The 12,411-nt window shown below is 58.3% G+C and overlaps 1 protein-coding gene across 6 annotated transcripts in view; it reads right to left on the bottom strand.

The window, feature by feature from the left end:
• The window catches only part of Col16a1 (collagen type XVI alpha 1 chain), a 47,912-nt gene extending 39,224 nt beyond the window's left edge, over positions 1-8,688 (bottom strand). The window contains exons 1-11 of one of the 6 annotated variants that reach the window (XM_047547855.1): positions 8,345-8,688; positions 6,658-6,764; positions 4,641-4,715; positions 4,421-4,538; positions 3,552-3,675; positions 3,046-3,312; positions 2,413-2,493; positions 2,134-2,259; positions 1,351-1,404; positions 1,058-1,084; positions 429-464 (exon numbers count right to left, since the gene is read on the bottom strand). In XM_047547855.1, coding sequence (XP_047403811.1) covers positions 429-464; positions 1,058-1,084; positions 1,351-1,404; positions 2,134-2,259; positions 2,413-2,493; positions 3,046-3,312; positions 3,552-3,675; positions 4,421-4,538; positions 4,641-4,715; positions 6,658-6,730 — 981 coding nt within the window. In that variant the 5' untranslated portion in view covers positions 6,731-6,764; positions 8,345-8,688. Of the gene's footprint in view, positions 1-428; positions 465-1,057; positions 1,085-1,350; positions 1,405-2,133; positions 2,260-2,412; positions 2,494-3,045; positions 3,313-3,551; positions 3,676-4,420; positions 4,539-4,640; positions 4,716-6,657; positions 6,765-8,322 lie in introns of those variants that run through there. The other 5 variants (XM_047547857.1, XM_047547854.1, XM_047547853.1 and 2 more) reach the window with 5 other exon arrangements.
• Positions 8,689-12,411: the final 3,723 nt, after the last annotated feature.

Below are 12,411 nucleotides of genomic sequence, written 5' to 3'. Positions count from 1 at the left end.
TCAAAGGAGAGGAGGAAAATCCACTGAGTCCCTGGAATAACATGTGGCCCTGAGCTGTGAGCTGAGCCAGCCCTTCCCTTCCCTGGGCCTGCAAGGTGACACGTGAAGCCTTCCAAACAGAGCAGGCCAGACACCCGTGGGGAGTGCAGAGCCGGGATCAGCAGCCAAGTCCGATCCCATCCTGCCAGCCACCACCCCATGCCCATTCCACCCTGGACCCCAACACAGGGCAGGAGGCCATCTTCTGCGCAGGCCTTGCTTAGCAGGGTGGGGGTGGGGTCGGGCCCAGCTCAGGGAGACAGGCAGGGAGGGAGTGCAAACATGCACAAAGACCCCCTTGTCTCAACCAGGAGGCAGCCCAGCCGACTCCAGGCAGCATCCACTCCCAGCCCTCGCCACCCCACCCTGCACACCCTCCATTCACTCACGTTGCTCTCCCGGGCTCCGTGGACACAGGGTGGGCACTGAAAGGGGAGAACAGGCCTGGAGGTCAATTCTGAGCCCTGGAGATCAGCCCTCCACACCCCACCCCTGCCCAACACACACACACACACGCGCGCGCACACGCACACACGCGCCACCCCAAAGAGCTTCACACATGGTGTCCTGCATATGATCTGAAAGCAGCATGAAGACAGGAATCCTGAAAACAAGTCTGGCCCCTCATTTCCCACCCACCCAGACCCACAGCCATTTTGCCATTTCCAGAGGAGGAGACAGCAGAGCAGCAGTGGGCCCTGGGTCCTGCAGCGTGTCAAGGCAGAGTGAAGAGCAGAAATGAGGGGTTCCATGACCAGGGCTTGGCCTCTCCCCACTGGCCCATGGCCAGTTGCTACCAACTCAGCAGGAATGTCCTCCAGGGCTACTGTCCCACAACCCAAGAAGAGGCAGGGGGCAGGCATGGGCAGGCGGCAGGTCCCTGAGGAACGTGGGGGTTGTGCAGGCCTCTGTCACCCCCATGCCCAGGCTCCAGGCCCCAGGCCCCAAGACCCTGTCCAAAGGGTTCATGTGACACCCCTCAACCAAGCCCTTTAGCCAGCCCCCATGGGAGGCTCACCTCATCAGCTGCAGTCTCCTGATGGACCTGGGAAGAGAGGGACATGGGAGTGAGCAGAGAACTCAGGGTTCAAGCACTGCTCCAACACCCCTGCCCAACAGCCTCCAGAGAGGGCCAGGTACTATGTCTGTCCCACCCTGTCTCTTCCCTGCTCAGAGCTGGCACCTACGCAGCCTGAGCTCTGTCCAGGCAGGAAGAGTGGGGGTGGAGTGTCTTCTCCAAGGGGTTGCACGGGGCACCTACAGGGCAGACAGAGGGCACCGCAGGCTCCTCCCCCCGCCCACCATCTCTACCTTCATTCCCCTCTCAGGCTTCTGGTTGATTCTTCCTGTCAGCTGTGCCTCCACCTGGACAGACAGGGCAAAGGGAAACCCCCTGAGGCAGTTCTGGGGCCTGTGCAGAAAGGGGCACCCAGGCAGGTATGTGGGCCCCAGGTATCCCCTCAGCCTGGCGTCTGGCACCTCCCAGGGTATCAAGGGCCTACTTAGGTCCCTGAGGCCACCCCCACAGACGCCCCTTTCCCCCCGCCCCCTGGTGCCCATGTGATGTCGGAGAAAATAAGGCTGCGAATCAATGGGATTCTGTGTTCCTGCAGCCAAAGGCTGGCATGAAGCCCGGGTGGACAGGGATGAAGGGCCCGGCCAGGAGGTGGGGCTGAGGGAGGAACCAGGCTTCCCTGCCACCTCCAAAGAACCTGGGAGTGGACAGGGCAGCTGGCCATGGTGCTGGGCGAGTGAGAGAGCCTAGGGGAAACGGCGTGCCCAGGCCTCTGACTCCAGGTATCCCTGTCCTGGAGAAGCTACCTGGGCAGCAAGACTGGTCCTAGTCTTACCAGAAGGGTCTAGGTGGCATCCTTGAGGGTCTGAGCAGTGCCCAAGCTAGATGGGCATAGCTTTCAATACCAACAGGTGGGAGGGGACAGGGTCACCCGGTGGGCTGCCTCCCTGAGTCCTACAGGGTGGTGTACAAATGGACAGGGCATCCAGTGCCCTTCACCACTTGGCTAACTGAGTCTGGTGGCAGAGCTTGGTAGGTCAGGGGAGGAGCGTCTCTCTGTGTCTGCCCTGCCCACCCACCTTGCTATTCTGAGGCTCCTCCAGGCAGAAGCAGCGAGTGTAGACCTTGCCCTCCATCTGTGGATTGATCTCGATGAGCTCATTACTCTGAGTGTCTCGGCGGGCCTTGGAGGACTCCAGGGAGCACTATTCAGTGCAGGGGAAGGACTGGGGTCAGTACAGAGGCAGACTCTTTCTAAGACCTCCCTGAGTCTCTTTCCAGACCCCCATCCCGTCTCCAGCACACGGTGCCCCTGGGCAGTGCCCAACCCCTACCAGCTGTGTGTGGCCACCACTCACCCCCCCTGGCAAAATCTCACAACAGCCCTCCTCCAGCACAAGCTCCGGGTTACAGTAGATGTGTGCCTGCTGAAGATCAAACTGCAGAGGACACACAAGTTAATTTCATTTTCTTTTATCAAAAGTTCTATATCCTGCATGCCTCCCCCCATGAGGCACAAAGATGTCCACCCCACAATTTGACCTCAGGGTGTGTCCAGTCTAGCCTGGGAGACCATCAAGAATACAGCTGTCACCAAAAGCAAAGCAAAACTGCATGTACAGGAAAGAGGGAGGGGAGGTCCATGCAAGCTGGGCCTGCTTAGCAGAGGACAGTCTGTAAGGAAAGTCAGGACAGGCAGGGGTCCCAGCGCCGGCAAAGGCGTGGAGGCAGGAAAGTACTCGGTGAGCGGGGCGATGAGGAGGCAGTGGACCAAAGCCGAGCTGCACGGAGAGATGGAAAGGAAGATGATGCTGTGGACTCTGTAGAAACCAGAACATGGAGGGCTTAAAGGCCAGCTCAGGCTGCATCTGGAGGCCCATGGAGAGCCAGGGAGGATTTGGGGCAAGGGAAGGACCTGGCCAGATACAGACTGAGCTCACTCAGACTCCCAGAAGGTGGGAGCAGAAGCAAGGGCCCAACCTAGCACTCACCGAGACTGGTTTGCCCTGCTCAGAATCCAAGCCCAGAAATACGTGGCCCACAGGCCGCATGGGTTGCCGGGGTCCCAGAGGCTGGGAGGAGGCTGAGATGCAATCCACATGGACGGAGGCCACACGTCCAGCCACGCTCAGCATCAACTTGTGCCAACGCAGGTCAAAGAGCTGGGGCACTGGGAAGATGCAGGACACAAAGTCGCCATCTTGACCCCGCGCCCGGAGTTCCAGACTCCGCTCTTGGCTGTTGACTTCTAGGGAAATCTGCGTGGAATTGGGAAAAGGGCAGGACAAAGAGTCAGAGCCCTAGAGCTAAAGCATAGTAAAGTCAAGGTCATTTCACAAGAGGGGAAACTGAGTAGTACCTCCTAAAAGAATAGGGTGGACCCTGGTGGGAGCAGGGAAGCCCCGGGAATCCCAAACTGATCTAAAAGCTGCATTGGACTGGCACTGCCCTGACGCCCGCAAGGAGCCACGAGGGCGGAGGAGGGGGCTGGGCTTACCTGGGGGTACCCATCTGCATCGGTCACTTGGAACAAATACCACGTGTTCTGGAAGGTGTGCTTCTTCAGCAGCAAGGTCAGCACCAGCGCGAACTCCTCCGGTAGGCCCCGAGGGAATATTCGTCTGGGGATGGAACAGAGAGGGTGCTTGAGGCTCAGGACTGAAAAACCTCCCCAAGACACACACAGGCACACACCTCCAAACACACGGCGCTCCTTCACTCTGCACACATTTATGGAGGCCTTCGAGACGTCAGATGCAGGACCGGGACCTTCCCCGCCCGGGCTCAGCCTTCAAGGCTGATGGTGGAAGGCTGAACAGAGGAGGGGGGGTCATAAACAAAGAACCCCCAGAAAATGACTATTTCACTCCATTCGGATTTGGGTGAGGGTTTCTGGAGACTCCAGGATGCCCCATGGTGAAGAATTGGGCTGGGGTGGAAGGAGAGATGCTGAGAGCAAAAGAAAAGAACATGGAAAGGGCTGAGCAAGACCAGAGGTGCCCCAGAGAGAGGAGCACCTGGGGAGTGGGGGCCCCAGGCAAGCAGGGCCAGAACACCCAGGGACGGGTGGGATTTGGACTTCGCACACGTGGGCACGCACACGCACACACACAGACCTGCAAACACTCGAGAGATTCCCACCCCCATCTTGGTGTTCTCATGGTGCACAAGGGGTGCAGACCTGGTCCCGCCCACTGCTAGTCAGAGATGGCAGCCCACCCTGCAAGCCCCAGAGCGGAGAGAAGGTTGACTCCTGGCAGGGGGAGGGGTGACATGACCTCCAGAGAGGTCCCTGGGCTTAGGCCCTGCAGTGAGTGGCTGGGGTGGTGTGGCCCAGAGGTCCCAGTGGTCACACCGATGCTTTACCGAGTGGGCTGGGTCAGGGGAGCTGCCCCCAGCCGCAGGATGAGAGGCCCCTTGGGGTTGCGGATCTTCTTGATGGCAGAGGTCTTCATGAGGTTGAGTCGGCGGATGAGGTTGAAGCCTTCAGGGGAGACACCGGAGGAGGAGCTCAGCGGGCAGGTGAGGAGGGATAGCCTACTCTAGGAAGACGGCAGAGGGACAGCAGGGTGAGAGGGACACTCACCAGTCACATTGGCTGATAGGTCACTTCTGTGCTCCAGCTTGAGCCCTTCTTGCTGTGAGGGTGGACACTGCTCACCTGGAAGAGAATGGACCAAGAAGCTTGAGGGGGACTCAGGCTGGGGTACCGCCTGGCTGGGCTCCTGGAGAACCTGGGAAGGGGCAAGTTGAGAGACCTCATTCTGAACCTTTAGCCTGGTCCTGCCTAGGGAACATACTCACACTCTGGCCCTGGCTGCCCAGGGAGCCAGAAGGAGCCCAGTGTACAGTTGGGAAGACTGAGGCCCAGCCCAAGGCCACCAAGTGTGCCAAAACCAGGATCAGAACTCCAGGAACCCGTATCTCCCACCACCCCCAGTCAGGGTCCAGGCAGCAAGGCAGGGAAGGGAAGACACTCTGGGGAGCCCCAGAGCACAGGCACATGGGAGCCATAGATATCCACGCACTCCCTCCACAACACACAGCAGGTGGGGGCACAGGAAATGTCAGGTGCGTGCACACTTGGTGCTATGTGAGAATGCATGTGCTCATCTGCACATTTGTGAGTTGTGGATACTCGTGCCACTGGAGGTGCCATGTGCAGCTGGTACACATGTTCTCTGCGATGGGTGGGGTTCCACTTCCCACATCCAAAGCAGACAAGCAGGCCAGACACAAGTCTCAGCTAACAGAATGACTTTTCACCTAAATAACCATCTAGTGAAACAGGGAGAAGAGACAGAGGGTTGGAGAGGACCACAAGCTCAAGAGCACCACCAGGGCCTCAGGTACCAGGCAGGCCATGCTAAGGGGGTAAAGTTCCTGAAGAGGGGGTAATTTATTGCAAGTCTCCAAAGCCCTGAAGGGACAGGCAGGCAGCCATGTTGCCTCTCCCCGGGGCTGACTGGGCAGAGAACTGGAGGAGGTGCTACATCAGACAGAGAGGCTAGAATCTAAAGGCCTTACCAGCAAGGTAGCTGGGGAAGCTGGGACAAGACTGTAAAGTCAGTTCCTAGAAGCTGGCAACCCCCTGGAATCCTGTGTTCCTGAGCATAGTGACCCCACTGGCGTCCCCCAGCCCCCAGGTCTGGCCAGAAAGACCATCACTGTCTTCAGCATCGCAGCAGCAATGGGTGACTCACCCCTTGGCAAGGGGCCCAGATTCCTTACAGATGTTGAAATTTTCTGCCCCAGCCCCCAGGGGACCCGGTGAGGGAGAGGAGAGCAAACTCCGTACACACACGCAGAAACACATGTGTGGGTGCGCACATGCCCTCTCTCACGCACGCGCACACACACAGAGGGCATACGAATGACAGTCACATCTACCCCCGCAGTACGACCCTTTTTCTTTTGCTTCTACACCTGAGTTTTTCTGCCCCCTTGGCTGGCCGGATCGGGGTTCTAGGAGTTCTGCTCCCGCCTGGCTAGGCAGTGGAGCTACTGAGCCCAGAGTGCACCCAGCAGGGCTGGGCAGGTTGCCCTATCAAATTGCCCTGGCTTTGAATCCTCAAGAGTGGCACCTCTACCCCAACCAGAGTCTGGGGCAGACTGCACTTCTGGGCAGCCCTCTGTTGAAGATCCAGGCTGGCGGTGGAGGAGGAGCGCGGGGCCGGGGCATGGATTTTCCACCGTGAAAAGGAACACGGGGGCATTCCCAGGATGCTGCGCTGCTTTCTGCAGAGCACAGAGCCGGCTCCTCCCCACCTCACTGGCCACAGCAAGCACGCAAAGATGGGTTTATGTCCTGGAGAGAGGACTGTTCTCCCCCCAGAGGCCCAGGGCTGTGTATAAATGTAGGGCCATGCCAAGACGCAAACACAGAGGTGCTCAGGAACAGAAACATACACAGAAACACACACACACACGCGCCCAGCTCACTCTCTGGGCAAACGCTCGGGCCATCCTAAGCCCAGCCCCTAGACTCTCCCATGAACACCCACGTGACCGGTACATACATGATCACATGTGTTCACAGACCCCGGCACCTCAGGGAGCCGGTTGCAGACCTGTGGTTCCCTGGCCCTCCTGTGTTATCTCACCTGTATTTGCCCCATGGCTGAAGGTGGCCCAGAGACTTAGCAGCCACAGCCCAGGAGCCAAGGATACCCACATCCTGGTCCAGAGGGGTCAGCCACAGCTGCAGCACCTGAAAAACCACAGAGGCCAGGAAGGCAGGTTCCTGAGTTCCCACCGCACAACTCCACATGCAGCCCAGGTTCTGGTATTGGGGTGGCAAGAGTTCTAGCCAGGCATCAGTCTCTCTCAGGGGCCCAACACAGGCTTGGGGTGAGCATCTGGGCAAGAGTGATAATCAAAATATTTAACCACCGGTATGGCACAAACACTGGCCAGCCAGAGCAGAATACTGGGCAGAGCACTAAAACCAGGCCCTGGAAGCCTCTGGCTGTGCCCATTGAAGCGGGATGGTAGTTTTCAGGATTGAGAGAGCTCTAGAAGGGTCCTAGAGGGCCAGGAATGTTGGGGTAGTGATGGAACTTGAAGCAAAGGCTGTTCATCAGAGCAGTGAGAAGCAATCAGTACTTGAGTACCATGCCGGTAGCAAGCAGCCAGGTACCTGCCTGGCTCTAGCACCGGACTCAGCACATGCAGCCCTGCCAACGCCTACAAGGTCAGGGGCTGGAGAATGGGATGAGTCTCCTGGCAGGTATTCCAGGGCTGTGTGTCGGCCAAGGAAGCTTCCCCCATGGGTACAGTAGGTAGTAGAGCAGGTCGCCAGGGCTCCAGACCTTGTTGCCAACCTCCCCTACTGATGGATGCTCGTCTTTTAGTTTTATTAAACCCTGATGGATGGGCCTAGATAAATCAATGCAGGCTCAGCAAGCGGCCCTCCAAGCTATACATCATCCCGCCTCCCCCAGGACAGGCAGCTCAGGCGCACACCCACACAGAGCCAAGCGTGTGTCAGCTCAGCACATGCAGACGCACAGGCACAGACACACGTGGTACTGGTGCACGCATACAAGCCTACGTGCACACAGGTGTGCTCACAGACACATAACACCTGATAAACCCAGACATACCAATTTGCACATATACACATGCACACAGCCAGCCTGTGACCACCCCTCCAAAAGGCCTTCCTGTTGGGAAGTTCTTATACAAGTTTGACCTCATTCCTTCCAGTGGAATCCTACTTTCCCTCCCCTGGTCCTGGATAGGAAATGAGAACAGAAGGGGGCCCTTGTCCCAAGTACTTGGAGGCAGGCTCCTGCCCCTTCTCCTTAGGACAGAAGTGTACCCCCACCCTATTCATCCTGGCCCACCAGAGTGCACATCCCACCTCTCAAACCCTATCCTGGCCTCCCTTCTGCCAGCCAATGGCAGGACTGCCAGCTGTGGGTGGCGTGTGGGTACATGTGGAGGCGTAAATGTGGATGTGTTCATGTCCTCTTCTGGCTCCCAATCTCTGACCTCCACTCCAGGTCCCAGTCTGAGTGGAGAGCTACAGGGATCAGGGATGGAGGGAGAGAGAGACTTTCAAGGAAATGTCCCACCTTAACACAGAGGCACAGATTTGTTGGCAGGGAAAGTAGAACCAGAATGGAGATTAGAGCTCATCCCTACTTAGCGAAGAGGCTGAGGCTCAGAGACCGGATGCCACTTGCCCCAGGACACACAGTAAGTCAGGGGCAGAAAGGGTCGTTGAGCCCAGAGCAGAGGCAGCCCAGTTCGTTCCCACTTACCGGTGGCCGGGTATGCCCTCACCTCACTGAGCGATCCAGGCAGCCTCAGGGCAGCTGGCCAGGGGAAGCAGAGCCTGGGCTCCACCGGCTACCTGGGTTCCTCGATCTCTCCCTGCCAGCCGGGCCCCCAGCTCCCCGGCGCCGCAGCTCTCCCGGCTGAGTGCAGCCGGCACACGCCTGCCGGGACTGCCGGCCACTCGGGTGGGGGAAGAGGGGCGGTTCCAGGGGCTGGGGACCTGCCAGCGCGGCTAATGCATCCCAGCTGGGCCGGCCCGCCAGGCCCAAGGAGGAGGGAGGCGGGAGGGGCGGCGGCAGCGGCGGCCGAGGCTGCTGGCCGCGGGACGGACGCACAGCCCGCTCCCTCCCGGCCTGGCCGAGCGCCCGGGCCCGCCCCTCCCGCTTCCCCGCCAGGTGAGCCGCCGCGAGCGGGCGAGGCGGGACCTGCGTGCCCAGAGCTGCCCTGGAAGGGGCTCCCGCGGGCGGGGAGGCCGGCTCCTCGACAGCCAGGCCTGGCGTGTGCGCGCCTCCCCGCGCCCCCCTCCTCTTCCCCGGCCGCCCGAAGGCTGGGGGGCGGAGACCCTCCTCCCAGGATCTTGGAACCCGTGACGTGGCTGCGGCCCAGGCCTCGGTGGTCAGCTTTTTCCAGTTCCTCGGCCTAACATTCCCAGTGTGTCCCTCTGTCTGTCCGCACTGGAGCGGGCAGAGGGTCTCACCCACCCCTGTGTTAAATTAACCCCTTCTGCTCTGGCCTCATTCCTCGAGAAGCAGACGGGCGAATTCCCAGGTCCTTCCCCACCCCCGCCGAGGCTGGAAGAGCTGGCATCCCCGCCCTCTGCTGTGGCTTTGCGGCCTCCAATGCACAATTTAACTGGGACTCCACTTGCGCATCTGTGAGATGGGGTCAGGATGGTATCTGCCTCATAGACCTTTGTTAAAGGAAATGAGCTAAAGTCTGTAAGAGCAGTTAGACATGGGCTGGCACCACAGGGGAGAAACATTTGCTGCTGTTTTCATTATTAGTTTGATCCCTGGCAGGGGATGGTGGGGGTGGGGTGGTTGCTTTATACCTACGGTCTAAGGAAGCAAAGGAAATTGAGTTGGATAAAGATGGGACTTCCGGGGAGGGAGGAGCAGGGGAGATTGACTAAGGTGAGTCCACGGACACAAGGGTCTCCCCCAGGAGGCAGCGAACAACTTTCTTGTCACCGAGATTCAGGGGCCATGGAGAAATGGGTTCGCGAAGCCTAGGAGTGATAAGGAATGGATGTGGGGCTGAAGGGGGAGCAATTGGACTGCCTTGATTGCAGGGTGGGCTTCCTGTTGAAGCAGCCCGGGGGTAGCCCCAGCTCTGTGGCTCCATCTAACCCAGGCAGGGGGAGAACAGGCCTGGGATTTCCCGTCTCCAGATGCACAGGCGCTGAGTCAGTGGAAACCCCAACTACCTCACGCCACAGAGGCGCCCCACTGTGGTCCCTGCAAGGAGCTGGGCCCAGATGTGGCGGTGACAGTGGTGGGGCCTGGGAAGTGCTGAGCTCAGCAGACAGGAAGTGCAGGGGGTGGGACTTTCTGAGGCTCTGGCTTGAGGAGTGGGCAGGCACAGGCCCAGCCGCCCGCAGAATACTGCCCGGTGCCGGGCACTTGGGAGGACTGGGGAGCATATATGGGTCAGGCTGTTTGCACAATCCCACATCTGCTGGCTCCTTTCATCTTTACAGCCACTGTGTGAGGCAGAATTCTATGCTCATCCTCATCTTGCTGTTGGGAAACCTGAAGCACAGGAACAATGTAACTAGCCCAGGATCACGCAGCTACTCCCCGGTGCAGCAGAGACCACCATGCATTGAGCCTGGACATCAGCCCGTGTCACCCTGGTCACTCCCACCCTGTCCCTGCTCATGCCCCAGGCAGTGGGTAGCTGAGCCAGGGCAGCCAGAGTCAGGGACCCAGGACCTGAGAGGGGGAGTCCAGATGCACACTCACAACAGCCAAGCCTTGGACACACCCTCTGCTTGGATCCACCATTATAAACGCAATGTAAAAATGTGCCCACGTGCCTTCCTCCCCCCGACCATGTGCACACAGCCAGATGCGTTCTCTCACAGCACTTGGGTTGCACACTCCACATGCATCCATAGACACTCATGTTCCCATACATGTACACACGCACAGCATATGTCCTCCTAAACAGATACACAAAGACATATGTAGGAACCTGGGGACCTCACAGGAATCTGTCCCTGGACATACCCCAACAGAGGCACTTAATTCTCAGAATGTATGCACACAGCATACAACACGTATGAAGGTGCACACACAGTCACATGTACACACATGTGTGCACACATACACATAGAAATTATGGCCACAGGTTAATTACTCAGCTATGCAGAGACCCCTGCAGACCTGTGGCACATACACATGTGTGGCAGACACAGGTGGCAGCACGGACAGGTGGCAGCATGGACTCAGCCCCCACAGGAACACCCAGTCATGCACACACTGACACGTGTGTGCATATACATACATACACCAATGCATTATGTGCATTAGGCCCTAGAAAGCCCTGCATGCCAGCAAGTGGGGTATCCCGTGGGGCCAGGCTCAGTGCCCTCACCCCAGATGGCATCGCAACGAGGTAATCAAGGCCGCTAATCGCCACCAGCTGCCCTGGAGCCTGCCTGCCGCTGCCGGGTAGAGCTCCCATGGCCTCCTGGGCCTCGGGTAATATGCCCAGATGTTGGCAATGCTCAGGGGCCCCCCATTACCCCAGCTGGCTATTGGGAATCCCCATCTGGCAGTGGCAGACCCTGGGGCAGTGGGGGAGAGTAAAGAGCCAAATGGGACCTGGCCACGGGATAGACCCAGGAGCCCCTACACATCCACGCAGAGGTGGCCTGCATGTCTCTGGCCTGCAGTGGTCCTGGACCTCCAAGTGCACACACATACACACTTAGGACTTGGCATAGGTGCAGCAGGTGTGCACACAGATGCTTCGCACGTGATGGATTGCTCTCTACAGATCTGTTCCTCCCTGGTTCCTCGTCCTGTAAGCATCACCATAATTCATTTGGATGTGCAGGCTGAAAACCTAGGCCTGGTTCCTTTCTTCCCCCACCCCTCCCATCCAATCCTGTCACCTCTACCACAGGCCACATCTGTCCACTCCTCCCCGCGTCCACTGCTACCACCCTCGCTGAAGCCACCATCATCTTTTTTTTTTTTTTTTTTTTTTGCGGTGCTGGGGATCGAAACCCAGGGCCTTGTGCTTGCAAGGCAAGCGCTCTACCAACTGAGCTATCTCCCCAGCCCCACCACCTTTTAGGGGGCCCACTGCAGGGGCTCCCTGCTGCTCCGCCCGCTGCTCAGGACCACTGCTTCGCACCTGCCCTGCAGCCGGGAAGCCGCTCCCTAACCTCTACCTGTTGGTTTCCAGGTCTCAGTATACCCAGAATAAAACCCCAGATCTTTCCCTCAGCCTTACCAAGACCTTTATGATCTGGCATCTGCCTTCCCATCTACCATCTCACCCCAAAACCGTGTCCCCCCACTTCCTTTCTCAGCCCTGAATTTACCACACTGTTTTCACCTCGGAGTTTTTGATCCTGCTCTTCCCTCTGACTACGTTGTACTCCCAGTCTTAGCCAGGCTGGCTCCTTGCTGAGCCAGTTTCTCAGTGGGTTTCATTACCTCCAGGTACGAGTCGCCCGGTCACTCCCTACCACATGGCCCTGGTGGAAACCCCTCTCAGCTCTGGTGTGTGTGTGTTTTTTTGTGTGTGTGTGTGTGCGTGTGTCTTTCTGAGTGACCCTGGCCACCATTACTACTGTCCTACTGATCCTGGAACCCACCCAGGCACCCATTTCCCTCTGCTCTGGAACACCAACTCTCTATCTCTATCTCTTTATGTCTCTGATCTCTATCTCTGTCTTTTTCTCACACTCTCTGGGTCTTTCTGCCTCTGTCTCTGCCTCTGTCTCTGTCTCTGATTTCCATTCCTCCTCCTCTCTGCTTCTCTAGCTGTCTTTACCTGACTCTTCTCTCAGGGGCATCTCTCCCTATCCCTGTCCTCCCGTGTCTCTGTTTCTGCCT

Source organism: Sciurus carolinensis, chromosome 1, assembly GCF_902686445.1.
Source record: "Sciurus carolinensis chromosome 1, mSciCar1.2, whole genome shotgun sequence".
Lineage (NCBI taxonomy): Eukaryota > Metazoa > Chordata > Mammalia > Rodentia > Sciuridae > Sciurus > Sciurus carolinensis.
The sequence above is the reverse complement of the archived record's forward strand: the minus strand, read 5'-3'. Positions and strand labels throughout refer to the sequence as shown.